The sequence below is a fragment of the Melanerpes formicivorus genome, unplaced genomic scaffold (assembly GCF_026170545.1).
Source record: "Melanerpes formicivorus ecotype bairdi unplaced genomic scaffold, bMelFor1.0.p_v2 SCAF_22, whole genome shotgun sequence".
Lineage (NCBI taxonomy): Eukaryota > Metazoa > Chordata > Aves > Piciformes > Picidae > Melanerpes > Melanerpes formicivorus.
Window position 1 is genome coordinate 3,737,417 of NW_027142374.1, and position 24,558 is coordinate 3,761,974.

The 24,558-nt window shown below is 55.7% G+C and overlaps 1 protein-coding gene across 1 annotated transcript in view; it reads left to right on the top strand.

Moving 5' to 3' along the window:
- Positions 1 to 24,558, top strand: part of MID2 (midline 2) — a 74,240-nt gene that overhangs the window by 37,722 nt on the left and 11,960 nt on the right. Inside the window, exons 3-4 of the mRNA XM_068151867.1 lie at positions 20,668 to 20,763; positions 22,604 to 22,711. Of these exons, the coding sequence (XP_068007968.1) occupies positions 20,668 to 20,763; positions 22,604 to 22,711 (204 nt within the window). The remainder of the gene's footprint in view (positions 1 to 20,667; positions 20,764 to 22,603; positions 22,712 to 24,558) is intronic.

Consider the following 24,558-nt stretch of genomic DNA (forward strand, 5'->3'; position numbering starts at 1 on the left):
AATGGTGCCCAGTAAGAGAACAAGGAACAATGGGTACAGGCTGGAACACAGCGAATTCCACCTCAACATGAGGAGGCACAGGCTGCCCAGAGATGTTGTGGAGTCTCCTTCTCTAGACTTTCAAGACCCATCTGCATGTGTTCCCATGCAGCCTGCCCTAGGTGATCCTGCTCTGGTCAGGGGGGGTTTGGACTGGATGATCTGTAGACGTCCCTTCCAGCCCCTAACATTCTATGACTCTATGAAGGCGAGAGAGGGTGGCACAGCCCTGGGACAGGTCCTCAGCACCTTCGCAGCCATGCTGCTCCGCCAGGACACCCCTGCATCCCCGCAGCGGGAATGGCTCCAACCCTTCCACATCATACCTGGCTTTAAAAAGAGCTTTTCCCTTTTCATCCTTAAAGCTGTGATTCTGCAATGGAATAGACCAGACCAGGTTGGAAGAGACCTTTCGAGATCATTAAGTCCAACCCATCATCCAACACTATCTAACCAACTAAGCCATGGCACCAAGCACCCCATCCAGTCTTCTCCTAAACACCTCCAGTGATGGTGACTCCACCACCTCCCTGGGCAGCCCATTCCAGTGGCCAATCACTCTCTCTATGAATAATTTCTTCCTAACATCTAGTCTAAACCTCCCCTGGTGCAGCTTGAGACTGTGTCCTCTTGTTCTGGTGCTGCTTGCCTGGGAGAAGAGACCAACCCCCACCTGGCTACAGCCTCCCTTCAGGTAGTTGTAGACAGCAAGAAGGTCTCCTCTGTGCCTCCTCTTCTCCAGGCTAAGCAACCCCAGCTCCCTCAGCCTCTCCTCACAGGGCTGTGCTCCAGACCCCTCCCCAGCTTTGTTGCCCTTCTCTGGGCACCTTCAAGAGTCTCAATACCCTTCTTCAATTGAAAGGCCCAGACAATTCACAGACAAGGTCATTTCCTGAGCTGCTCTAAATGAAGACACCTTTCACTCCACACCTTCTGAGCCTCTCAACCCAGAAACTTCATCAGGCAGAAGCTCACTTGCATTTCCCCTCTGGGATGTGGAAGATGCAGGCAGAAGCATGGTCAGGAGAGCTGCACCGACCACATGACCAGATGACCAACAGTGCCCACAGCAGAAGACCGCAATAAGGTCTTTCCTGAGCCTCCTCTTCTCCAGGCTAAGCAACCCCAGCTCCCTCAGCCTCTCCTCACAGGGCTGTGCTCCAATCCATCAATGCTCCTTGCCAGCCCCAGCAGGACAAAGTGTTTGGGACCAGTTGGGAAACAGAGTGCGAGGTGGGGGTTGGGGGGGGAAACAACCCGAAAATTAGCAGAAGGTTTTTTCCACTTCTCTGATCTGCCTTCCTTTATTTATTTATTTGAACAGAAATAAGCTCAGCCAGGGGACAAGCGATCCCCTGCAATCTGTCAGCTCTTGTCAGGCTGCTGGAGGATGGCACCAGCTGGGCTGCTAAAAGAGTCTTTAAAAAGAATAATGCCAGGCGTGCGTTGGCAGCGAGACACCGGCGCTCGCCGAGCGCGGGGGTTCAGGGTTCCCCTTCTCTCTCTCTCTCTTTTTCTCTTTCTTTTTTTGTTTGTTTTGGGTTGTTTTGGGTTTGGTTTCTCTTTCTTTTTTTTTTTTCCTCTTTTGTTGCTGCATCCTGGTCAGGGGCTGGGGGTTGTGGTCAGGCAGGAGCTGGGTGGGTTCGTGTTCCGCTCGGGCCGATGGGATCCTGAGGTGAGTTAAGAGGAGTGTGTCCTGAAGATCGAGGGAGGTTCTTGCCCCCCTCTACTCTGCCCTGGGGAGGCCACACCTGGAATATTTCATCCAGTTTTGGGTTCCCCAGTTCAGGAGGGACAGGGATCTGCTGGGGAGAGTCCAGTGGAGAGTTACCAGGATGACTGAGGGACTGAGCACTGCCCTGTGTGAGGAGAAGCTGAGAGACTTGGGGCTGTTCAGTCTGGGGAAGACTGAGAAGGGATTTAATCAATGTCTATAAATATCTGAGGGCTGGGGGTCAAGAGGGAGGGGACAGACTCTGCTTAGTTGTACCCTGGGATAGGACAAGGGGCAGTGGATATAAACTCCAGCACAGGAGGTTCCACCTCAACATGAGGAGGAACTTCACTGTGAGGGTTACAGAGCACTGGAGCAGCCTGCCCAGAGAGGTTGTGGAGACTCCTCCTCTGGAGACTTTCAAGACCCATCTGGATGTGTTCCTGTGTGACCTGTGCTGGATTCTATAGTCCTGCTCTGGCAAGGGGTTTGAACTCAGTGATATCTGGAGGTCCCTTCCAGCCCCTAACTTTGGTGCAGGCTTTTCCTGCACCATCTCAGATGTAAGTGGAAATCCATTGCACTGCTCCTACAACCTGGGTACCACTGGAGCAAGCATCTCCACCAGCATGGAGTGCTTTGAACCTCCCCAAAACAGGGTCTGAGGAAACATGGGCAGCTCTGTTCTCTATGTGGCTGACCAGGTCGCTGATTGCACTGCTGGGAGATGGTTCCAGGTTGGATTTTCACCTGGGTCCTTGCCAGGTGCCTGGCTCTGCCTCTCCTTCACATGCCAGGCTGCCCCAGTGCTGCTCTGGGTGCATTGCTGGATGTGTGATGGCCGAAAGCCAGGAGGTCCCACATGTGTGGCTGTGCGGGCTGGTTTGTGCCCAGGCTCTCCCTCTGGGCTCTTTTGGGCTTCAGAGAGGAGGAGCATCCTTGAACAGAAGGCATCCTTTGACAGATGGAAGTAAAAACGGTTATTTTTGCTCACAGAGCTGCTGGCCCAGCTCTCCCTTGGGTCAGGGCTTCTGAGGTGATGGCAAACATTGGCTTGATGACACTGCTCCAATGGAGGGCAGGGAGGGAGGGCAATGCCTTTGGGTCAAAACTGAGTGCAGGGTTTTGATGTGCTGAATTTGTACTGCTTGCCAAGAAGGATCTTCAGTCAGAGCATCTCTGTGTGTCCCAGGAGGGGTTTTCTGGAGGACACACATGCTTGGGGATTGGTCTGCTCCTCGCATGGGAACCTGGAAAGTCAGTGTGGGCAAAATGGAAATGGCCCATTTTGGTGTGTCAAAGCTGCCTGTGCTGCCTTCCTCTTCAATCCCTGCTGCTTTGCAGCCTTTGTTTCCATGTTTTCTCCTTTGTTGAAGGGCTTGAATGAGTCCTGGAGCTTCTTGAATGAGTCCTGGAGCTTCTTGAATGAGTCCTGGAGCTTCCTGAATGAGTCCTGGACCAACCCCCGGTGAGGTGTTGCACTCAAACTTCATTGAAATAATTGTCTCATAAATTACTGATGGAAGCAGCTCCTTGGCTCTAGTGTTGCCTGCTGGTGTCCCAGCAAAGGAGCTGGGTGGCTTCAACACAGCAGTGTGGACAAAACCCCTTTTATGTCAGACCAGAGCCCTGGGAAAGGAGGATGGAAAGCCGGTGTGGGAACCACCCCCTTTCCCATCCATCTTCCCTTCCATCCCTTTTGGAAGGCACTTGGCAGCATGAGGTAGGAGTGAGCATTCTGCAACCTCTCCTGACCCCAGCTCTATTGGCATGGACCAGGATGGGGTTTTCTTCCTGCTCCATTTCATCAAAACTCAGGTTTGAGCAGAGCAGAAAGGTGCTCTGCGGAGCTGCTGCGCTGTGGGGTGGCCAAGGCCTGGCAGCAGCCAGGACAGCGTAGGGTTGTGATGAACATGCAGACAGGAAAACATCCCATGTGGGGAGGCCAGCCCCAGTCACTGCTGGGCTGAGGCATGTGGGAAGTGGAGAAAAGTGGGGAGCATGGAGAGGAATAAAAGTGATGGCTTTGGAAATAACCCAGAAGTGAGGCTTACCCAAGCAGGGAGCTCATCCTGTGCCTCACCCAAGCTGGGCTTTGTCTGACCTGTGGCCATCCATCACGCTTGGGCAAGGAGATCTCTCACCTCAGCAGGACATGTTGGTGAGTGATTTGTGTTCAGCATCAGCTCCTCAGACCCTGGGAAGCACCCCTGTGGAAAGACAGGATGGAGGTCGTCGCTGGGCTGGTGCCAGAGGCGGTGTCAAAGCCTCTGGCAGGAGATGGATGTGCCTGGGCACGCTGTGAGCGGGGGGCAGAAAGTTCCCCTTGGCACGGATGAGCTGCTAAAGGGGAGTGAGGGGGGCTGGGGGGAAGAAAGGGAAGGAAAGAAAAGCGGGGAGGTGTTTTCTGAGTGCTCCTCTTTATGCAGGGCTATGCTGGGAAGGTCCTTGGGCTCCTTCCTGAGCCTTGGCAGGGCACAGTCTGGATGAGTCCTCTGGCACTGGGGAACAGGCAGGAAGGGAGCTGCTGGGGGGGGGGGGAGTGGGCAGGGATGCAGGCAGGGATCAGGGATGCAGGCAGGGATCAGATGGTCACTGTGCCAGAGTTTCTGTACCATAATGCAGGGATTTGGCACAGGCAGTCTCTGGGCTGTCTCAGCTCAGCTCCTATGACAGTGGCAAAGCTGTGGAGAGGGGACACTGCAATTCTGCTGGATGTGGGGACACCTCTTACTCCCTGGAGTCCTTGGACTGTCTTTGTGAAAGTCTTCCCAAGCCATGGCTCTGGTGCTGCCAGGGCTCTCTGTGCCCTCTCTCTGTGCCCACTGTGGTTTGGCAGCGATCCTGAGAGCTGAGGGTGCTCTGTGGCAGCTCCTGGTCCCATTAGCACCAGGCTGCTTCCCACCAAAGCCAGGTAAAGCTCCAACCTTCCCAGTCCCCAGTGAACTGCCACAGGGGCAAACGATGCCACTGGTGCCAGTTAGCCCAGTGATCAGGATGTTTGGAGAGCCCACCCCTGGGGAGGGGATGTGAGACACTGAGCTTTCAAACCACAGAAAGCATCCCAGGGCTGGTTTGAGCATCGTTCTGAGATGCTGGAGAGAAGCTCAGAAGCTGGCTCAGCTCCACTCCAGAGGTTTGCAGGAGGATCTGGGAGGCACTTGAAGAGTGCCCACGAGGTGTTTGTTTGTTTTCTGAAACTCTTGGGATTTTCCAGCCCCAGCTCATGACTCACTGGGCTCTGACTCACCCAGGCTGAGTGCCTGGGCTTGGCAGCCTGGGATTGCTGCTGGGGCTGGGAGCTGCTGCCGGGGATGCCGCCCGCCGCACCGACAGCTGGCGTCTCCCTGCTGTGCCCAGGGGATGCTCTGGTTGAACGCTGCTGCGCCTTGCCAGTCCCCAGGTGTTGGACCTGTGGCTCTCACGAGGTGACAAGCTGCCTGTCCAAGGCTTGAAGCACCACTTGATTCAACCTGGAAAATCTTGGGTGTGGGGAGGGGGTCTGAGGGGGTGGTGGTGCTGGCACTGTGCCCCTTGGCAGACCCCAGAAGGGTAAGGGGTGGCCAAGGACTGGTTTGGGTTGAAGGGACCTTTAGAGTTCATCCAGTCCAACCCCCTGCAGTCAGCAGGGACATCTGCAACTACAGCTGTCTACTGTTGCTGTCTGCAACTACCTGAAGGGAGGTTGTAGCCAGCTGGGGGTTCATCTCTTCTCCCAGGCAACCAGCACCAGAACAAGAGGACACAGTCTCAAGCTGTGCCAAGGGAGGTTTAGGCTGGAGGTTAGGGAGAAGTTCTTCACAGAAGGAGATTGGCCATTGGAATGTGCTGTCCAGGGAGGTGGTGGAGTCACCATCACTGGAGGTGTTCAGGAAGAGACTGGATGGGTTGCTTGGTGCCATGGTTTAGTTGATCAGATGGTGTTGGGTGATAGGTTGGGCTCAATGATCTCAAAGGTCTCTTCCAACCTGGTCTGGTCTGGTCTAGTCTAGTCTAGCCTAGTCTAGTCTATTCTACAGCAGGTTGCTCAGAGCCACATCCAACCTGACCTGTAATGGTGCTAGGGATGGGACATCTCCCTCCTCTCCAGGCCCAGGCTGAACTATCACCCCTTGTCCTGTCACAGCAGGCCCCACTCAAAAGTCTGACCCCAGCTTCCTAATCAGCCCCTTGATGTACTGCAAGGCCACCAGAAGGTCTCCCTGGTGCCACCTCTCCTTCAGCCACGCCAGAGAGCAGGTCTGGGTGATGGTTACCAAGGTTTCGGAGTGGGGGGGGGGGAATGGACGCAGCTCTTGCATCCACGTCAGTCATGGATTCCATCAGAGCCACCTCAGCCACACCTGGATTTGGGCAGATTCTTCCATTTGGAAGTGGTCAAGATTTTGTGCTTCCCAAAGCTGGTGCCCCCCATGGCAGTGAGGAGCTTCCAGAGGGCTCTGTGGTGCAGTGTAGGATCTGCTGGGTGTGTGGGGTGCGAGCGCCGCCGGTCACTCGCTCTGCTTCCTCCTCTCTCAAGTGGGGCTTGTGGTGCCTTTGCCAAACTCTTGCTCTTCAAGGGTGAAGTTTTCCAGCTGAAATTGGGTGTGGGCTTTGTGATGCCTGGGTTTTTTTCCTGTGCTTTTGGAACGTGATTTGGTTGTGTCAGAGCCCAGGGCTGGAGGAAGCAGAGGCTGTCACAGCGGTTATGAAATAAACCCAGACACCTCTTCTCCAGACATCCCCTGCTTTGCAGACACCCCTTCCCCTTTGTCCTGTGTCTTGTGGGCCTTCTGTTGCTGTCCTGCTCCATCCTTGGGCTTTTGTGATGGCTGAAGTGACAGGTGCTTGGGGAATGCTGTGGTCCCAGCAGCCAACATTTGCCTAAGTCCTTTATTGGGGCACTGGTGGTGCTGGGTGGGTGCTCCCTGCCCTGGCAGGCTGGGCAATGCAGGGGGTGTTTGCACCCTCCCATGCCAGCCCTCCCCATCCTGGTGTGGGCAGAGGCAGGCAGGAGCTGAGCTGGGAAGGAGAAAAATGGAGAGCTGGGAGTGACTGGGGCAAGGACAGCGGTGGCACTGGGCTGGCAGAGCCCAGGCTGCTTCACCTTGAGAGGTGAAGACTCCGTGGCAGCTTGCCAGAAGTCCCTGAGGGATGCCCCAAAGCCTGGTGGTAGCTCATGGCTTTGGGTGTTTTCCAGCCAGCCCTGCCCTCCAGACTCCAGCCTGGGCTGGGAGTGCTGTCCTTAGAGTTTTCTAGGGAACAATGGAAATTTCAGGGCTTTCCCTCCTAGTCTGGAGGAGGAAGGACAGTTGTTCCTTTTCTCATTACCAGAAATGGATGGGTTTTTTTCTGGAGGAAGGAACAAGGTCTGACAGGAGATCTGCATTTCACTGAGGGAGGTTTTAGCCAAGCTCAAGAGCTGCTGGAGCAGGTTCTGGCACCAGCAGCTCTCCACTCTTAGCTCGCTGGCTCCAGCAGTCCCTCCCCTCATGCTTTCCAGATGCTGCAGCTTGCTGAGAAGTCCATCTTTGGCTTAGTTTTGGCCTTTCTCCCCAAGGTGGCCTTCAGAGAGGCTTCTGCAGGGTCTGCTCAGCAGCGTGGGGAGCTCCTGGGGTGCCTGGTGCTGCCCAGATGTGCCAGCTGGCACAGGCCATGGTTTGGGAGCAGTCAGAGGGCTCCTGGTGCTGGGCACATGGTCACACTATCCAGACTGCCCCAGCTTGCTGTCTGCAGGTGTTTGGACGCATCTGCCAGCACCACACCGTGTCCCCAGCCCTCGGGAGGGCAGCTGGCAGTGGGCAGGGCTGGCTCCTCCAGGAGGCAAAACTTGTCCAGACCTTTTGTCTCATGCCTGTTGCTGTGAGACCTTGGAGCTTGTGCAACCGTGGGGCTGGTGCCCGAGATCTGGTGGATAAGCTGAAGAGACAATGGTGTTTAGCCAGCACAGCTCAGGGAGGCTGCAGGGACACAGCAGGAAGCTGCCAGCTCAGCCCCATGAGCCTCAAACCCTCAGAGCCCCCCTAACTGATGGGAGCCTGCTGGTCTGACAGGACTCTTGGGTTTATGAGCTTTGCAAGTGTGATGTCCCTGTGCATCTCTGCCAAAGCCTGCTGTGGCCTCTCACCCATGGCAGGGGTCAAGGAGGTCCCCAGGCAGTGGTAAGGCTGGTAGCTTTGGTGGCCTTTTGATGAGTTTAGGCATTTTGTTTGCTTTTCCAGCAGCGAAACTGCAGCAAAGGGAAGAATCAGGCAGGAGGAGTGGATCTCCCTGCACAAGGAGTTAAAGTCTTCTCACAGCTGCAGTTGGTGTTCACCCCAGGCTGGGTTTGTGCTGGTGTCTATCTCAGCATCTCCAGCTCTGGCTTTTGCAGTCTCACTGTGGCTTAGTGTAAGCAACAGAGCAGCCAAAGCAAGCCCCATCCTGGGCAGTTGCTTGGTGCTTGGAGCTGCTTCCAAGAGAAACCTGAGGCTTTGCATCCTCCTCAGCACTCTGGCAGCTCTCCCAGGTGCCCTGCTGGGAGCAGCTCAGCTGACGTGGCTGGGAGAAGGGAGTGAGCCTGGTACCTGGCATTGCCAGGGCCCCAGCTTTGCCACACAGCCAGGTGCTGGGCTGGGATGAGCCTGAGCATCGCCTGAGCCACGCAGCTCCGAGGCTCCTGCTCCCCGAGGCTCCTGCTCCCCACGGCTTGCCTCAAGGTGAAACAGGGAGAAAACTGGGGCAAGTTCCCCATGGAATGTGGGATGTCCCTGACTGAACATGGAGTCTGGAATGTGTCCCTGGAGGCTCTTGTGTGCTAGTGCCAGGAAGGGGGAAAGGTTTTTTTGTGCAGGCAGGTCCGGCACGAAGCAGGAATTCGGAGTTATTTAGGGAGCACTCTCCATGGGCTTTGCTTCTGTGCCCCTTCTGCCCATCTCACCCTAGATTTTCCATCCAAATTTCTTGCACAGAGAGGTGAGGAGCAGAGCCCTTAGGCTGCCATGATGGCCCTCCAGCCTGTCCTTGGCTGGCTGCCCACCAGCCCTTCCACTTAAGGAAGCAGCCTCACCGCGGGAGACAACTGCAGACAGAGCAAAGTCCCTTGGTGGTTAGGTCTCCCAGAGGGCAGGCTGGGCTTAATGGTTCCCATTTGTCACTGTCCTGCCTTTGCAGGGCTGGGATGTGGGCTTCTGTGTCAGCCTCAGGGACTCTTCTTGCTCTCATGAACAGGAACATGGCAAATGTCCTGGTGCAAAAACGTTTTCCTGCCACAGCTCACACCTCACTTCTCAGGGTGTCAGAGGCACAGCAGCTGGGTTCATCTCCTCCCCATGCAGCAGAGTGAGGTCAATCCAGAGCAAAGGAGGCTTGCAGAGGCTGGACAGGGACAGGGGCTCCAGAACATCCTGGTTGTCTTCAGGGTCTTCCAGGATATTCTTAACTAGAGAGGTCTCTGCCTGGCTCAGCACTGGGCTTTGCCCTCCAGCTGCTGTTTCTGGCTTCCTCCAGAGCCCATCTGGGTGCAGGCCTGGGGCAACCACCTCACTGGGGTCCCCATCCTGCTGAGTGCCACAGGGCATGGAGAGGTCAGGATGGGACAGCAGCTGTCTGGTAGCCTTTTCACAAGCAGCTCCAGGAGGGACAATGTAGGGGATTCACTCCCCAAATGCCATCTCTGTGCTGTGTAGGGTGGGCAGACCTGCCCCCCTCCTTTGGCACATGGGCCCAAGGGGTGCCAAGGGGGAGCTGTTGCCATGTGAGGTGGGAAGAAGCCTTGGGGAGGGGTGAATCCAGCCCTTGGGGAGGAGTAGATCTAGCCCTGATGGCAGGGTAAATCCAGCACCTGATGAGGGGCAGATCCACCTCTCATGGCAGGCTAGATCGACCCTTCAGGATCATTTTGCTTCTGTCCTTTCCAGCCCTGCTGCCCAGTCACTGACAAACAGTGGCAGGGTTAGGGAAGCCTTTCCAAGCCTGATGTTTTGTGACAATTAATCTTGCTATTTATCTGAGTGTAATTAGCCAGGTTATTAACATTATCAAGGCGCCAGAGCGCTAATTACACGTCTGCATAAGGCCTGCTGCACATCCAGGCTGCTGCTGCCTGACACTGTGCCCACCAGCACTGCTGTTTGTTGTGTGCTGGGGAGGGTAATTTGATGTCTCTAATTGCTCTGATGCCCATCAGGCACCGTCCCCACCGCCCCAGGTCCAGGCAGTGATGCCACCAAGTGGTGCAGCTTTCCTGGGAACGTTTCCCCCTGAGATCTTCCCCATCTTGGGGGTCCCCACTCTGTCAGGTTCTCCCTTGGGGCTAAGGGAACCCTTGCAATGTCCAAGAGTGAGTGACTGGATCTTTGCTCTGGGATGTGGAGGAGCTTCTCTGGTTGGTTGTCTCCCCTTCTGCTCCTGCCAAGAGCTGAAATGTTTCAGGTTTAAGGTTCATCCCTTAAAGATCCTCTGCCTGTGCTGGAAATGTGGCATTGCAGGTCTCAGTGTGGAACAGGGTGCCTGCACATCTCCTTCAGCACTGAAGTGATGGGCTGAGCACCAGGGTGGGCTTCCAGCCTTTTTCTCTGTGGCTTCTCCAGTGCTGGTGTGCCATGGGAGTGATGCTCAGCTGCAGTGGGCACAGACACTTGAGGTCCCTGCAAGACTGTGACCTTCCCAGTCTTTTTTCTTGCCCTGTACATGCTCCATGGGGCTTTATGTCTTGGGCAGCCACATGTCTTGGGCCCTTGGGTTTCCTCTGCCTAGCATGCAGGCATCCTCACCTGGATGGTGAGGGCCTAGTTCCCCAAGCATCTCCATCCACCCCCAGGGTGATCCCATCCCTGCTGTCCACCTGTCCACCTGCCTAACCCCTGGGGAAGGTTCTGAGATGAGATTAGTCCTTCAGTGCAGGGCAGGCAGAGATGTTGGGAGTGTTGATCTGCTTGAGAGTAGGAAGGCTCTGCAAAGAGATCTGGCCCGGCTGGATCGCTGGGCTGAGGTCAGTTGCATGAGGTTCAATAAAGCTAAGTGCTGGGTGCTGCACCTGGCTCACAACAACCCCATGAAAGCTCCAGGCTTGGGGCAGAGTGGCTGGAAACTGCCCAGCAGAGAAAGACCTGGGCTAGGGGATTGGTTGACAGGCAGCTGAACAAGCCAAGAAGGCCACCAGCATCCTGGCTTGGATCAGCAAGTGTGGCCAGCTGGGCCAGGGCAGGGATTGTCCTCCTGTACTGGGCACTGGTGAGGCCACATCTCAAAGACTGGGTTCAGTTTTGGGCCCCTCACTCCAAGAAGGACATTGAGGGGCTGGAGTGGGTCCAGAGAAGGGCAACAAAGCTGGTGAAGGGTCTGCAGAACAGGGCTGGTGAGGAGCAGCTGAGGGACCTTAGGTTGTTTAGTCTGGAGAAGAGGAGGCTGTGGAGAGACTACATTGCTCTCTACAACTACCTGAAAGGAAGTTGGGAGTGAGGTGGGGGTTAGTCTCTTCTCCCTAGGTCATAGGAGGAGAGGAAATAGCCTGAAATTGTGCCAAGGGAAGTTTAGGTTGGAGATTTCAAAACACTTTATTCCAGCCAGAGTGGTCAGACATTGGAACAGGCTGCCCCAGGGAGGTGGGGGAGTCACCACCCCTGGAGGTGCTCAAGCAAAGTGTGGCTGTGGTGCTCTGGGACAAGGTCTGTTGGCCACGGTGGTGTTGGGTTGATGGTTGAACTTGATCGTCTTTGAGGTCCTTTCCAACCAAAACAATTCTGTGGTTGTGTGTTGGGTTCCTGCTGCTGCTTCAGCCCCTTCCCCTCCCACTGCTCATCCCCCTGCTCCTGCTGCAGGGATGGGGGAAGGAGAAACCCAGGCAGCTGCTGCGTGTGTGCAGGAGTTGGGTCGATGGGGAATCACAAACCAGATGCTGGAACGTTTGATGGGCTCCTTTGATCCTCCAGGCTGGGAGCTGAGCTTCCAGCCCATGCTGGCAGCGGGAAGGCAGCAAACAGCAGCTCTGTGCCCCCTTACAGCCTCCTGCAGCCACCTCGGTGCCCCCACCAGCGTCAGACCCTGAAAGAAGGAGCGGGGGCGGCGAGGAAGGCAGGCAGGAGGAGTAAATATTTAAAGAGCTCTGGTGATGTCTGGGACCTGCCAGCAGTGCTGGGAGAGTGCTGCCTTGGACAGGTTGTTCTGGTGCTTTAGGGATGCTGAGCCCTGCTGCCCATTGGTGCGATGCACTTGAGGTGAGAGGTGAGTGTGGCAGTTCTGTGGCATCCCATCTCTCGCTGCGGGGTCTGGGGTGAGCTTTGTGATGGACAGAGGTTTCCAGGGATGTAGTTTGGTTCGTCCCTATCCCCAGCTGGGGGTGGCTGTGTGTGGCTCTGCAGCATGGGGATTGAAGTGGAGTCCGAACGTGGCCTTTTCTCATCACTCAGCCCCTTGCCACCACTGGGTTGATGCTGGTGGAGCAATGCAATGAGGGACCTCAAGCAGGCCGTCACTATCCACTTTGGTCTGCCTGGGAATGGGCTGTGGCAGAAGAGGGGTGGCTGGATGAAAAGCTGGGAGCTTTCCTGGGCTGCTCTTGCACTGAAGCAGGCAGGGAGGTTTCCTGCCTTCTGGAGCACTTCCCTTTGGTATGAACCTGCTGCTCTCCCTATCCTTGCTCATGGGCACCAAGTGCTTATGACCTTTCCCAACACTGTTCTCTTCCTAAACTCTCATCCCACTGTCTGGGACTCACTCCACTCAGCATGGACCCATCTGATATCCTGTGCAGCTCGCCTGTGTCAGGCTGTGCCTGCAATCAGCTCCTGGCCAGAGGAACCAGCAGAGAGAAGCTGTGGAGAGCAAAGTTGAACCGTGCCATGGTGAGTGGAAGTGAAGCAGAGATAAAGACAGTAAAAGCCATCAGTGCAAAGAGGATGAGACCAAGCCTGTGCACGAGGTGGGACTGAGGGGCAGGCTGGAGGAGGAGCTGTTTGCAGACACAGTTTGTGCATCTTGGATTAAAATCAGGTTCTGCAGCCTTTTGGCTCAGGTGTGCATCCTGGTCAGGAGCCAAGTCAAGCTGCCCCCCACACTGATTCCTCCCCACCTCTGCCATTGACCCCTGGTGCTGCCTCGTCCCCAGCTCGGCAGAATTCAGCACATTTGCTGCCATAATTGGAAATGCAGCAGCTCAGGCCTCACTCTGGAGCTGATTTTGTGTTTGTAATTCAAGACACCTCCCCAGTGCTCAGCTCGGAATTCTTCTTCGTCTCATCCTTTCCTCAGCCCGTGCTGGAACAGCTGGGTCCAACCACTGCCGTGCAGCGTGGGGAGGTGGGACCACAGGTGCCTTCCTTGCAGGTTTTCCTTGCTTTTTTGCTTGGATTTTGCTAATTTGGGTGTGGGAGGTGCAATAGACATGGAGTGAAGTAATTAGTGAAGCTTTGATGAAGCTGCTTCTCTCTGCTGAACGTCGCAGAGTGTCTCTCTTGTTGTTGAAGGGAAGCCAGATGCTCCTCAGAGACGTTAGCAGCTTCCACCAGTGTGTCTCCAGCACTGCCCTGAGCTTCCCATTGGCTGAGGGCTCGCCAGGTCCCATCTCCCCCCTCTTGCAGCAGAACCTGGCTGTTGGTCGTTAAGTGCAGCCATGGGCTTGCATAAATCAGGTGCCAGGTTCCACTGTTCCTGCCCACAGCCTCAGGCTGCGTGTCCAAGATGATGTCGTTCATCAGAGAGGCTCTCAGAGCTCAGGCTGAGCTCCACTTGAGTTCACAGGCTGACAAGGTGTTAGGGGCTGGAAGGGACCTCCAGAGATCATCAAATCCAACCCCTCTTGCCAGAGCAGAATCCAGCACAGGTCACACAGGAACACATCCAGATGGGTCTTGAAAGTCTCCAGAGGAGGAGACTCCACAGCCTCTCTGGGCAGCCTGCTCCAGTGCTCTGTGACCCTCACAGTGAGGAAGTTCCTCCTCATGCTGAGGTGGAACCTCCTGTGCTGGAGTTTATATCCATTACCCCTTTTCCTATCCCAGGGTGCAGCTGATCAGAGTCTGTCCCCTCCCTCTTGACCCCCAGCCCTCAGATATTTGTAAACATGAATTCAATCCCCTCTCAGTCTTCTCCAGACTGAACAGCCCCAGGGCTCTCAGCCTCTCTTCATAGGGCAGTGCTCCATTCCCTCAACCATCCTGGTAGCTCTTCATTGGACTCTCTCCAGCAGATCCCTGTCCCTCCTGGACTGGGGAGCCCAAAACTGGATGGAGTATTCCAGTTGTGTCCCCCTGGATGCTCCCACAGCTCTGGGGGATGTACCCTGCTCTCGCTTGGCTGGCACCTGTGTAGTCCATGGTGATGTCATTTGCTGACTTATTGCACCTTCTGCTGTGGGCACTGTTGGTCATGTGGTCGGTGCAGCTCTCCTGACCATGCTTCCGCCTGCATCTTCCATGTCCCAGAGGGGAAATGCAAGTGAGCTTCTGCCTGATGAAGTTTCTTGGTTGAGAGGCTCAGAAGGTGTGGAGTGAAAGGTGTCTTCATTTAGAGCAGCTCAGGAAATGACCAGTGAATTGTCTGGGCCTTTCAATTGAAGAAGGGTATTGAGACTCTTGAAGGTGCCCAGAGAAGGGCAAGGAGGCTGGGGAGGGGTCTGGAGCACAGCCCTGTGAGGAGAGGCTGAGGGAGCTGGGGTTGCTTAGCCTGGAGAAGAGGAGGCTCAGGGCAGACCTTCTTGCTCTCTACAACTACCTGAAGGGAGGTTGTAGCCAGGTGGGGGTTGGGCTCTTCTCCCAGGCAAGCAGCACCAGAACAAGAGGACACAGTCTCAAGCTGCCCCAGGGAAGGTTTAGGCTGGAGGTGAGGAGAAAGTTCTTCACAGAGAGAGTTGTTTGCCACTGGAATGTGCTGCCCAGGGAGGTTGTGGAGTCACCATCCCTGGAGGTGTTCAAGAAGGGATTGGACATGGCACTTGGAACCATGGTTTAGTAGTCATGAGGTGCTGGGTGACAGGTTGGACTTGATGATCTTTGAGGTCTTTTCCAGCCTTATTGATTCTATGGTGGAATCCAAATGGTTCATTGACACCAAGACACCCCTGGGGGAGCTGCCAGTGGGAGGGCTGAGCCACTGCAGTGGGGGACAGGGAGGAGGGAACCTCACAAGAGTAAGCAGCACGAGAAGTGGACCTGTGTCTCTCTCTGATTTGGAGCTTCAAGTCCCCAGGTGTGTTATGAAACTCTTCACTTCTCACCTGGTAGCTGCTCTCACAACTTGCACTGCTCCTTTCTTTTTCTTTCTGTCCAAGGCACTTTTTTTCCTCATTGCTCCTAGTTCTTGTTAGGACCTCCTGCAACTTCTGCTGAAGCTTCCACATTTTCCATGGTTATGACAGACTTCCTGGAGTTCCTCCTTAGAATAGAGTAGAATTAACCAGGTTGGAAGAGGTCTTCGAGATCATCAAGTCCAACCTATCATTCAGCACCATCTAATCAACTAAACCATGGCACCAAGCACCCCATCCAGTCTCTTCCTAAACACCACCAGTGATGGTGACTCCACCACCTCCCTGGGCAGCACATTCCAATGGCCAATCTCTCTGGGAAGAACTTCTTAGAATCATAGTACCAGTCAGGGTTGGAAGGGACCACAAGGATCATCTGGTTCCAACCCCCCTGCCATGGGCAGGGACACCCCACACTAGATCAGGCTGCCCAGAGCCTCATCCAGCCTGGGCTTAAACACCTCCGGGGACGGGGCCTCGACCGCCTCCCTGGACAACCCATTCCAGGGCTTCACCACTCTCATGGGGAAGAACTTCCTCCTCACCTCCATCCTGAATCTCCCCTCCTCCAGCTTCATTCCATTCCCCCTAGTCCTATCACTCCCTGATATCCTGAGCAGTCCCTCCCCAGCCTTCCTGTAGGCCCCCTTCAGATACTGGAGGGCCACAATTAGGTCACCTCGGAGCCTTCTCTTCTCCAGACTGAACAGCCCCAACTCCTTCAGTCTGTCCTCATAGGAGAGGTGCTCCAGCCCTCTGCTCATCCTCATGGCCCTTCTCTGGACACCTTCCAGCACCTCCATATCCCTCTTGTAATAGGGACTCCAGAACTGGACACAGTACTCCAGGTGGGGTCTCACCAGGGCTGAGTAGAGGGGGAGGATCACCTCCCTTGCCCTGCTGGCCACACTTCTCCTGATGCAGCCCAGGATCTGATTGGCTTTGCGGGCTGCAAGTGCACACTGAGAGCTCCTGGTGAGCTTCTCCTCACCCAGCACCCCCAAGTCTCTCTCCTCAGGGCTGCTTTCCAGCCAGTCCCTGCCCAGCCTGGATTTGTGCCTGGGATTGCCTCAACCCAGCTGCAGGACCCTGCACTTGCTCTTGTTGAACCTCATGAGGTTGGCTTGTACTCACCTCTCCAGCCTGTCAAGGTCGTCTTAACATCCAGCCTAAACCTCCCCTGGTGCAGCTTCAGACTGTGTCCTCTTGTTCTGGTGCTGCTTGCCTGGGAGGAGACCAACCCCCACCTGGCTACAACCTCCCTTCAGGTAGTTGTAAACAGCAAGGTCTCCCCTGAGCCTCCTCTCTCCCCATGTTGTTCTTCCTCACAGTTCAGATTCACACTGGTGGCTCACATGCAAGGATATTTATGGTCTTTATCTTTTTTCCTTAGGGAGCTTTAATGCCAAAAATGTCCTCTTCTGCCTTTAATGATTGATCCCAAACATTACCAGGGCCATGGAGCCTCCTGCTGCTCTGTGTGCCTCAGATCAGCATCTGCTGTGTTGTGGGCTTTTTTCCCCAGTGGAAATCCATCCCTGTGTGACTCTCACATATCCATAAGGATATTCCTGAGTGCTCTCCCAGCCTGAGCAGTTAACATCAGCACACTGTCAGTGAACCCAGGAAGCCTCCTGTTTGCTGGAGCTGCTCTGTACCTTCCCTTCTTCTTCAGGGCAGGATCCAGGGGTGACTTTTCTCTTGGTCTTTGTCTGTGCCTACCATGTATTCACATCAGACCTTCAAAGGAGGCTCCTGCCGTTGCACCAGCGATCCTGCCACCACGAGGACATACATATTCATGGCCACAAAGCTGTGGTGTCTTTTACACCTTGAAAGGAGTTTTGCTCATTTTGGCTTCAAAGCCCAACAGAAGTGAGGTCCTGCCAGCTTCAGTCCCATCCCTGATGGGTGTCTGAGAGCCCTTCCTCAGCTGCAGGCCAGGGTGACTTTGCAGGCTGTGCTCTCTCCTGGGCTGATCGATTGTCGAGCTGTAGTCATTAGCTTTGTTCTCTAGTCACTCTTCTGTGCTCAGAAGAGGTCCACCAGGTGCTCAGTGTGTTCTGGTTTCTCCTCCTGTCTCCATGTCTGAGGCTGTTAACCCACATTATAGGCTGTGATTTGTGGCAAGTCCTCAGAAGTCTCTGCCTCCCAAGGGTGGTGTGTGCAACTTCTGCCTGGCCACACCAGGGCAAGTGCCAGGGCATGGTGTGGACATGGCTGCAGGGCTGGTTCCCACCAGCCCCCTCATCCTCCTGCACTCAAAGTGGTTTGGGTTGAAAGGGACCTTGGCTGGGACTGCTGCTGGGGCTGCTAGATCCTTCAGCATGATCTGTCCCTGTGTATGGACTCAGGGCTGGGGAACACAGGAGGGTTTGTTCCCTAGCAGCCCTTCCTCCCTTGGGAATTGGAGCTGCTGGTGGTACCTTCCATAAGGCAACAGAACAGGACCTCTACGACCTCCTGGTGCTGGCTGAGTAGAAACTAGAAAATCCCTCACTAGGGGAAAATTCCTGGAAGTGGGCATTGCTTGGGGCAGTGGGAATCTTTTACTTCCACTGCCTTTTGAAAGGATTGCAGACAAGTGGTGGAAAAGGCAGACTCTAGGCAGTCTGCCATAACCCTGCTCAGGACTCACGGTGGCTTGGCCACTTTTGCGTCCCATGTGGCCACTTTAATGAGGTGTCTGAAAAGCACATTTTTCTGAGCAGCCTGAGCTGGGGAGCAAGAGCTGAGAGCGCTGCAAGAGGACGGCTCAAAGCAGCAGATAGTGGCGAGGTGGCTCCAGGAATGGAAACCAGCTTTGGATTTAATGAAATATTGAAAGAGTTTCCAGCAGCGCTGCGGCGATGCTGAAAACCTGCAGCAGCATCCAGCGGGAGCAGAGCTGCTCGGGAGAGATGAAAGGAGGCAAACACCCAGGGACCGCCAGCAGCTGCCTGGATTTCACAGCATCCCAGCCTGGTGGGGCTGGAAGGGACCTCTGGACATCATCCAGCCTAAAGCAGGGTCCCCCTCAGGCGCCGTTCCCCAGCGTGGTGCTGGCGGTGGGCAGCTGGGGACCTGTTCCGCTGCAGCGCCGAGGGTCGTGGCAGGCACTGGGTGTGTGGGGGGGTGTTGGCAGCTGGCTTGGCTTTGGGACGTGGTTCTGGGTGCACATCTGGTTTGTGTTTGTGGAACGTGGAGGCAGCAGGGCTGGCTCGTGCCTGCTGTTGGCAGCAATGACAAATGAGCAGGGGCGCTGAGAAAGCCCTGAATCCATCACCGGGAGCAGACGTGAGCCAGCTCCACTGCCTCTGTGTGGAGATAAGCATGGAGAACTGCTCCTGCACTAAGGCAGAGCCAGATGACCTCTCCCAAGCCCTCTCTCCCGTGGAGCAGCCCTGGGGCTGGTTCCAAGTCAATGCTGGCCCAGACCTGCAGCAGCCAAAGCTCCCCTGTGCTGCCAGCAGCCTTTGCACACCCGTGTCTGAGGCGACAGGGCGCTCCAGGTCCTCCTGTCCCACTCACAGGGGGTCCCACTGGTGGAGAAAACCTGGGACTTGCATGACTCAAAGCCCATGGGAGTTAGACCCCCATCACCAAGAGCAGGTCTGTGTGATGCTCCTGAGTGGCTTGGTCTTGGTGGGGACCAAGGAGTCCCTCAGCCTGCCCAGGGCCCAAAGGCTGCTCTGCTCCCCTCCCTGCCCTCCATCCACAGCCTGGCAGCATGAGAGCACATCAGCTGCAGCATCAAAGTTCCCAGTGTGACTTGGAGATCTCATCAGTACTTCAGGGGTGGGTGTCAGGGGGGTGGGACCAGTCTCTTGTCAGTGGAGGCCATTGACGAGGGGTAGCAGGCACAAAGCTGAATGTCAGAAGTTCCATCTACACATCAGGAGGAGCATCTGTAAGGGAAGTGGTGCCATGGTTTAGTAGTCATGAGATCTTGGGTGACAGGTTGGACTTGATGATCTTTGAGGTCTCTTCCAACCTTATTGATTCTATGATAAGTGATGGAGCACTGGAGCAGGCTGCCCAGAGAAGTGGTGGAGTCTCCATCTCTGGAGACACTGAAAACCCACCTGGGTGTGTGACCTTCTCTAGGTGACCCTGCCTTGGCAGAGGGGTTGGGTTTGATGACCTCCAGACATCCCTTCCAACCCCTCCCACTCTGTGATTGTGTGAGCTGGCAAGGAGGGGGGTGGTGAGCAAGTGAGGTGGTGTTGGGTGCTGTGGTCAGGTGGTGTTTGATGCTGTGGGGCTGTGAGGAAGGAGGGCAGCAGGAGCCATCAATACTGAGTTGTTGTGCAGAGCACTTCCCACTTACAGAGGACACCCTGGGTCTGGTTCCATCTCTCCAGCCTCTCATGGCTGCAGTGCACAGGCTGGCAAATGAGCTGGAGAACTTTAGGCTGGGTGGTTTTTCAGGAGTGGATGGGGCTGGGGCTTCCTGCCCACGGGTCAAGTCCTCTTGGCTAGCAGCCCCGTGTTGCCCAAGTGTGGAGCCAGGACCATGGCCATTGACCTGCTGAGCCTTGATGAAAGCCTTGGGCTGCAGATCCTGGCTGAGGAGGAGCAAACATGCCACAGGGATCTTCTTCCAGCCCTGGAGTTTAAAATATTGATGAGGTGTCACTTTCCCAACCCGTGGGGCAACAGGCAGCAAGCACTTTGCCATCAAACTCTTCCTTCTAGTGTGGTTAATGGAGCTGCAGCATCACCTGAATTATTGATACCCCAAACCATGAGTCCACCAAGTGTCCACAGACACCACAGCTCTTCAGAGGGCTCTTCCTACCCACTCCCTGGATTCCCTTCTGCTCCAGGAACTTGTCATCCTCTGGTGCCAAACCAGCTAGGGATCCCTGCACCAGGATCTGCTCCCACAGCAAAAGCTGGGAGCTGGGAAGGGAAGCACAGGCAGCTTGTGGTGGTGACCACAACCTTCTCCTAGGGCCTTTCATCTCCAGGACTGGTGGAGGGTAAGGAAAGGAGAGTAAGGAAAGGAGAGGTGGGAAGTGGCAGAGGTTCACTTGGCATGGACAGGCTTCCCACTGGCTGCTGGAGCAGGACAGCTCCTTGTCCTCATCAGGAGGTGGAGGGAAGGAAGGGCTGATCTTGGGTGGGAAGGGCAGATTTCACCCAGGTTTCAGCAGCTGTGGGCAGGCCCATGGCAGCTGGGAGGGTTTCCCAGAGGCTGCCCATTCCTGGCTGCTCATGCCAGGCCAGGTGTCCCCACAGCTTGGTCTGGAGCCTGGCCTTTGTCTCTCCTGCTCTGGCAGGGGTGGGTTGGCAAGGAGAGAAGTCCCTCTGTGGTTCAGTAGGCTCTTGTTTGGCTCTCTTACCATGTGTGAAACAAAAGTGATGATGAAGATACACATGCTGGCTTCCTTCCTGGTGGGAACACAGGGAGCAGCATGCTTAGGCTCTTCCACCTTGTCAGAGGCTCCCAGCAGCAGCGAGTGCTTTGAGAAACAGAGATGCTCCTGGGTTTTTCTGTGGGATGCAGGAGGGTCTCTGTTTTGCTACAGGAGCACAGCCCACCCCAGCTTCTCAAACCATCTCCACAGGAACAGCAAAGGGCAAACACCAATGCTGTAGTCGCCAACTGGTGACCTCCTAGTGCTGAGCTCAGTGGTTCCCTGTCCTGGGCCAAGCACTCCCACAACCTGCCAGCTTTGCTGATGATCTTCTTTCCTCTCTTTCTCCTCTGCCCTGTCTGGACTCCCAGCAAACCCTGGAGACCAATCTCACCAACCTGGTTAAACGCAACAGTGAACTGGAGAACCAGATGGCCAAGCTGATACAGATCTGCCAGCAAGTGGAGGTTGGTGAGAGCACCCAGGGGACCTGGTGGGTGATGGGGGGATGTTGCACTGGGAAGCTTCCAGCAGGAGCAGTGGGATTGCCCCAGTGTCCTTTTTCTGGGGGCTGCCCTGGGAGCAGAGGTGGATGTGTGGTGGGAAGCATCACTGATGCTGAGGGGTTCCCCCCAACTGAGTTGTTTCAGAGTTTAGTCCCAAATGAAGGAGGACACAAGGATGATTCTTGGAGGTCTGTAGGGTCTGAGGGGGACGTGGCTGGGAGCCACTGGGAAGAGGCTCCAGCTGCTGGGCTGGCTGAGGAAGGGAGGACTCAACAGTTGTTCTCTGTGTGTTGGGCCAGCAGCTGTGTTTGGGGGAAGCCTGGGTGATGCTGAGGATGCAAACACAGCTCTTGGGGAGGGGGAGTAGAGGTGCCCCTCTCCTCACTACCTCCTGCTGTTGGGCATGGTTTTGCCAGCAGTTGCTGTTCCCTCTGGAGCTTTCTGCTCTGGGGGCTGTTGAAGCAAACTGATGAGTCCCTGCAAAGCTCTTGGGCATCCAAGTGTTGAGTGCTCCAGGAGAGCCCAGAAGGGATTCGCTGGTGGTGTCTGTGGAGCAGCACTGGAGCAGTGGCCATGGTGGCAGGACCAGCTGTCCTCACCCTGGCACAGGGAAGCAGTGATGGTCACTACCTGCAACTTGTAACACAGCCACATGTGCTGGGGGAGTTGTGGAGCTGCCCCATGGTCCTTCAGGGCTTCATGCTGCTCATGCTGTGCTGAAGAACCTTCCTGCTTGTTAGGGCTGGTTTTGTCACCTCCAGTTCATCCCCAAGCCAGGACCAGCCTCACCCTGTGGCAGTGTGGATACAGACTCTTCCCCAGCCCCTCGGTGCAGACAGGGACATTGTCCTTATCCCTGCCATGAGAGCAGCTTGCCCTCACAGGGTATGGCTGGTTCCAGCAGCTCATCTTCATCCCCACCTTCTCCTCTTCCCAAATGTGCTCACTTTGTCCCCCTGCACTCTTCTGCTGCCAAGCCCTGCAGCAGGATCCTGGAGCAGAGCAGCAACACTTGGGCTGCAGCAGCAGCGGGTGGGAAAGGCTTTGCAGGGGGATTAAGGAAGAGTGCTGGAGGAGGACAGGACATCACCCCTAATCCTGCTGGAGAAAGGCAGTGCCTGACCCTGCTGCTGTGACCACTTGACCTGTGAAACTGTGCAGTCAGCCATCTCCTGCTTGCATCAGCAGCCAGGGAAGGGTTTCATAGAGGCACAGGCTGGTTTTGGTTGGAAGGGACCTTAAAGATCATCTAGTTCCAGCCCCTCCCTGCCATGGGCAGGGACACCTTCCACTAGACCAGGTTGCTCAAGGCCTCATCCAAGCTGGCCTTGAACACCAAGGTGGGCTGAGGAGCAGGAGCCTGTGCCTGCAGCTCCTGAGCCACGTGGTGCCATGGGAAGCACCGGGAGGAGGAGGGTTAGTGCCATGCTGCCGTTCCAAGGTGCATGTTCCAATTCATAGCAAATTAATCTGCAGCTTTGTTTACTGGAGTGCTACATGGAGAGGGGCTGTCCAATTAGCTTCCTTTTAATGGGCTAGTGATGTTTTTTTGGTTGCTGACTTAAGCAGCAGCTCCAGGAGCCAGCACCAGAGGAACAAATGCGCCAGGCTGCTGGCCAGCGTGGCTGGTGTGGGTTTGGGAGGAGTTTGCTGGTTCCTGAGCAAACACAACAGGCAGCTGCTTCACCCTTGGGGCACCCCAGCCCTTGCTGGCAGGGGGTGGGGAGGGCTCTGCAAGCTGCTGGGCTCAGGGCCCAGTGCCCCTGTCCTAATGCCCTGTGCCTGTGCTGTTGGTGGCCAGGTGAACACAGCCATGCACGAGGCCAAGCTGATGGAGGAGTGCGACGAGCTGATGGAGATCATCCGCCAGCGCAAGCAGGTCATCGCCGTCAAGATCAAGGAGACAAAGGTAAGGAGTCACAGGATCACAGGATGTTAGGGGCTGGAAGGGACCTCGAGAGATCATCCAGGCCAACCCCCCTGCCAGAGCAGGGTCACCTGGAGCAGGTCACCCAGGAGCACAGCCAGGTGGGTCTTGAGTATCTCCAGAGAGGGAGGCTCCACAACCCCCCCGGGCAGCCTGCTGCAGGCTTCTGTCACCCTCACGGGGAAATAATTCTTCCTCCTGTTTCCATGGAATTTCTTAGGCCTCAGCTTCCACCATTGCCCCTTGTGCTGTCATTGGACATCCCCCAGCAGAGCCTGGCTCCATCCTCTTGGCACTCACCCTGCACATCTTTATAAACATGAATGAGGTCACCCTCAGGCTCCTCCTCTCCAAGCTGAATAGCCCTCAGCTCCCTCAGGCTCTCCTCATAAGGAAGATGTTCCACTCCCTGAATCATTTTTGTAGCTCTGCACTGGACTCTCTCAAGCAGTTCCCTGAGGTCCTTCTTGAACTGAGTGGCCCAGAACTGGACACAATATTCCAGATGTGGCCTCACCAGGCCAGCGTAGAGAGGGAGGAGAACCTTTCTTGACCTCCTGACCACAGCCCTTCTAATACAACCCAGGACACCATTGGCCTTCTTGGCCCCAAGAGCACATTACTGGCTCATGGTCAACCTTCCATCCACTAGGAAGCCCTTGGGTTGGAAGAGACCTTCCAGATCATGGAGTCCAACCATTCAGAGAAACAGAGAATCATTAAGGTTGGAAAAGACCTCTAAGATCATCAGGTCGAACCTTCTACCTCCATGGCCACTAAGCCATGGCCCAGAGTGCCACAGCTGCTTGTTTTTTGAACACTTCCAGGTACCCCAGCACTGAACCATGTCCCTCAGCACCACAGGAGGAGGCTGAGCACCAAAGAAGGGACCAGGGCTGGTGCATTCACGGTTCAAGGGTCCCCTCCTGCACCCATGGGGTGGCCACTGCAGGGTCTGCCCCTGCTCTGGGGGCACAGCCCAGCAGCTGGGCAACCTGTGGTGCAGGGATGTCCCAGCCACACTCTGAGGGCTGCTGGTAGCCTGTGTGGCTTTGCCCATGGAGGAATTTCTCTGGGCAGCTGGTGGTATATGCGACTTCACCTCCCCACCACCCCATTCAGTGTGGGGGTCTGGGTGTCCCTTGCTGTGCTGTCCCTAGAGCTTCTCCACCAAGGACAAGGTGTGTGCTGGGCCTGGCTGGAGGAGGGACAGCATGTTGATTTTGATGGCAGTTGGCTGGGGTTGCTTGGACACCCTCCTTGGGGCTCTAACACTGTGGTGCTAACCTGGGATGAAAACTGAAGGTCCACCTGAGCCCTGAGCTGCAGGCAGAGGAGAGGCCACATGCTCTGCAGCATAGCTGTGGGTGAGCTGGGTCCTCAGTCTTCTCTTTGGGGGTGGTTGGATCCTTTCTCCAGTGGTGCCAAGCATTTTCCTGCCAGTTTTGTGTGCTGGGGAGAGGCTGGAGGGATCTGCTGTAGCTTTGAGTGGTGCCCACTCTGGTGTCTAGTGCCTGTAGACCAGCCCTTTGCCTTTCTTACCGAGCCTGAAGGTGCTTTCTGGTGCGGCTCTGCCCCCACCCTGGTGCTGATGGCTGAGCAGGGCAGCAGCATCACCAGGGATGCAGGTTTTTTGCAGGCAGAGGTTTGGCAGCAGGTTCTGCTGGGTGCTTCCACAGGACAGCCAGCTCTGCCCTGGGACACCCTGGGGGAGCTGGAACCTTCCTGGGTTTCTCCCAGCCGCTTCAGGGAACATACTTTCTGTAGTGGTGCCTTCTGCTGGTCCATCTGTCTGTCTGCCTCTCACTTCCCACCCCCTCCCCTGGCAT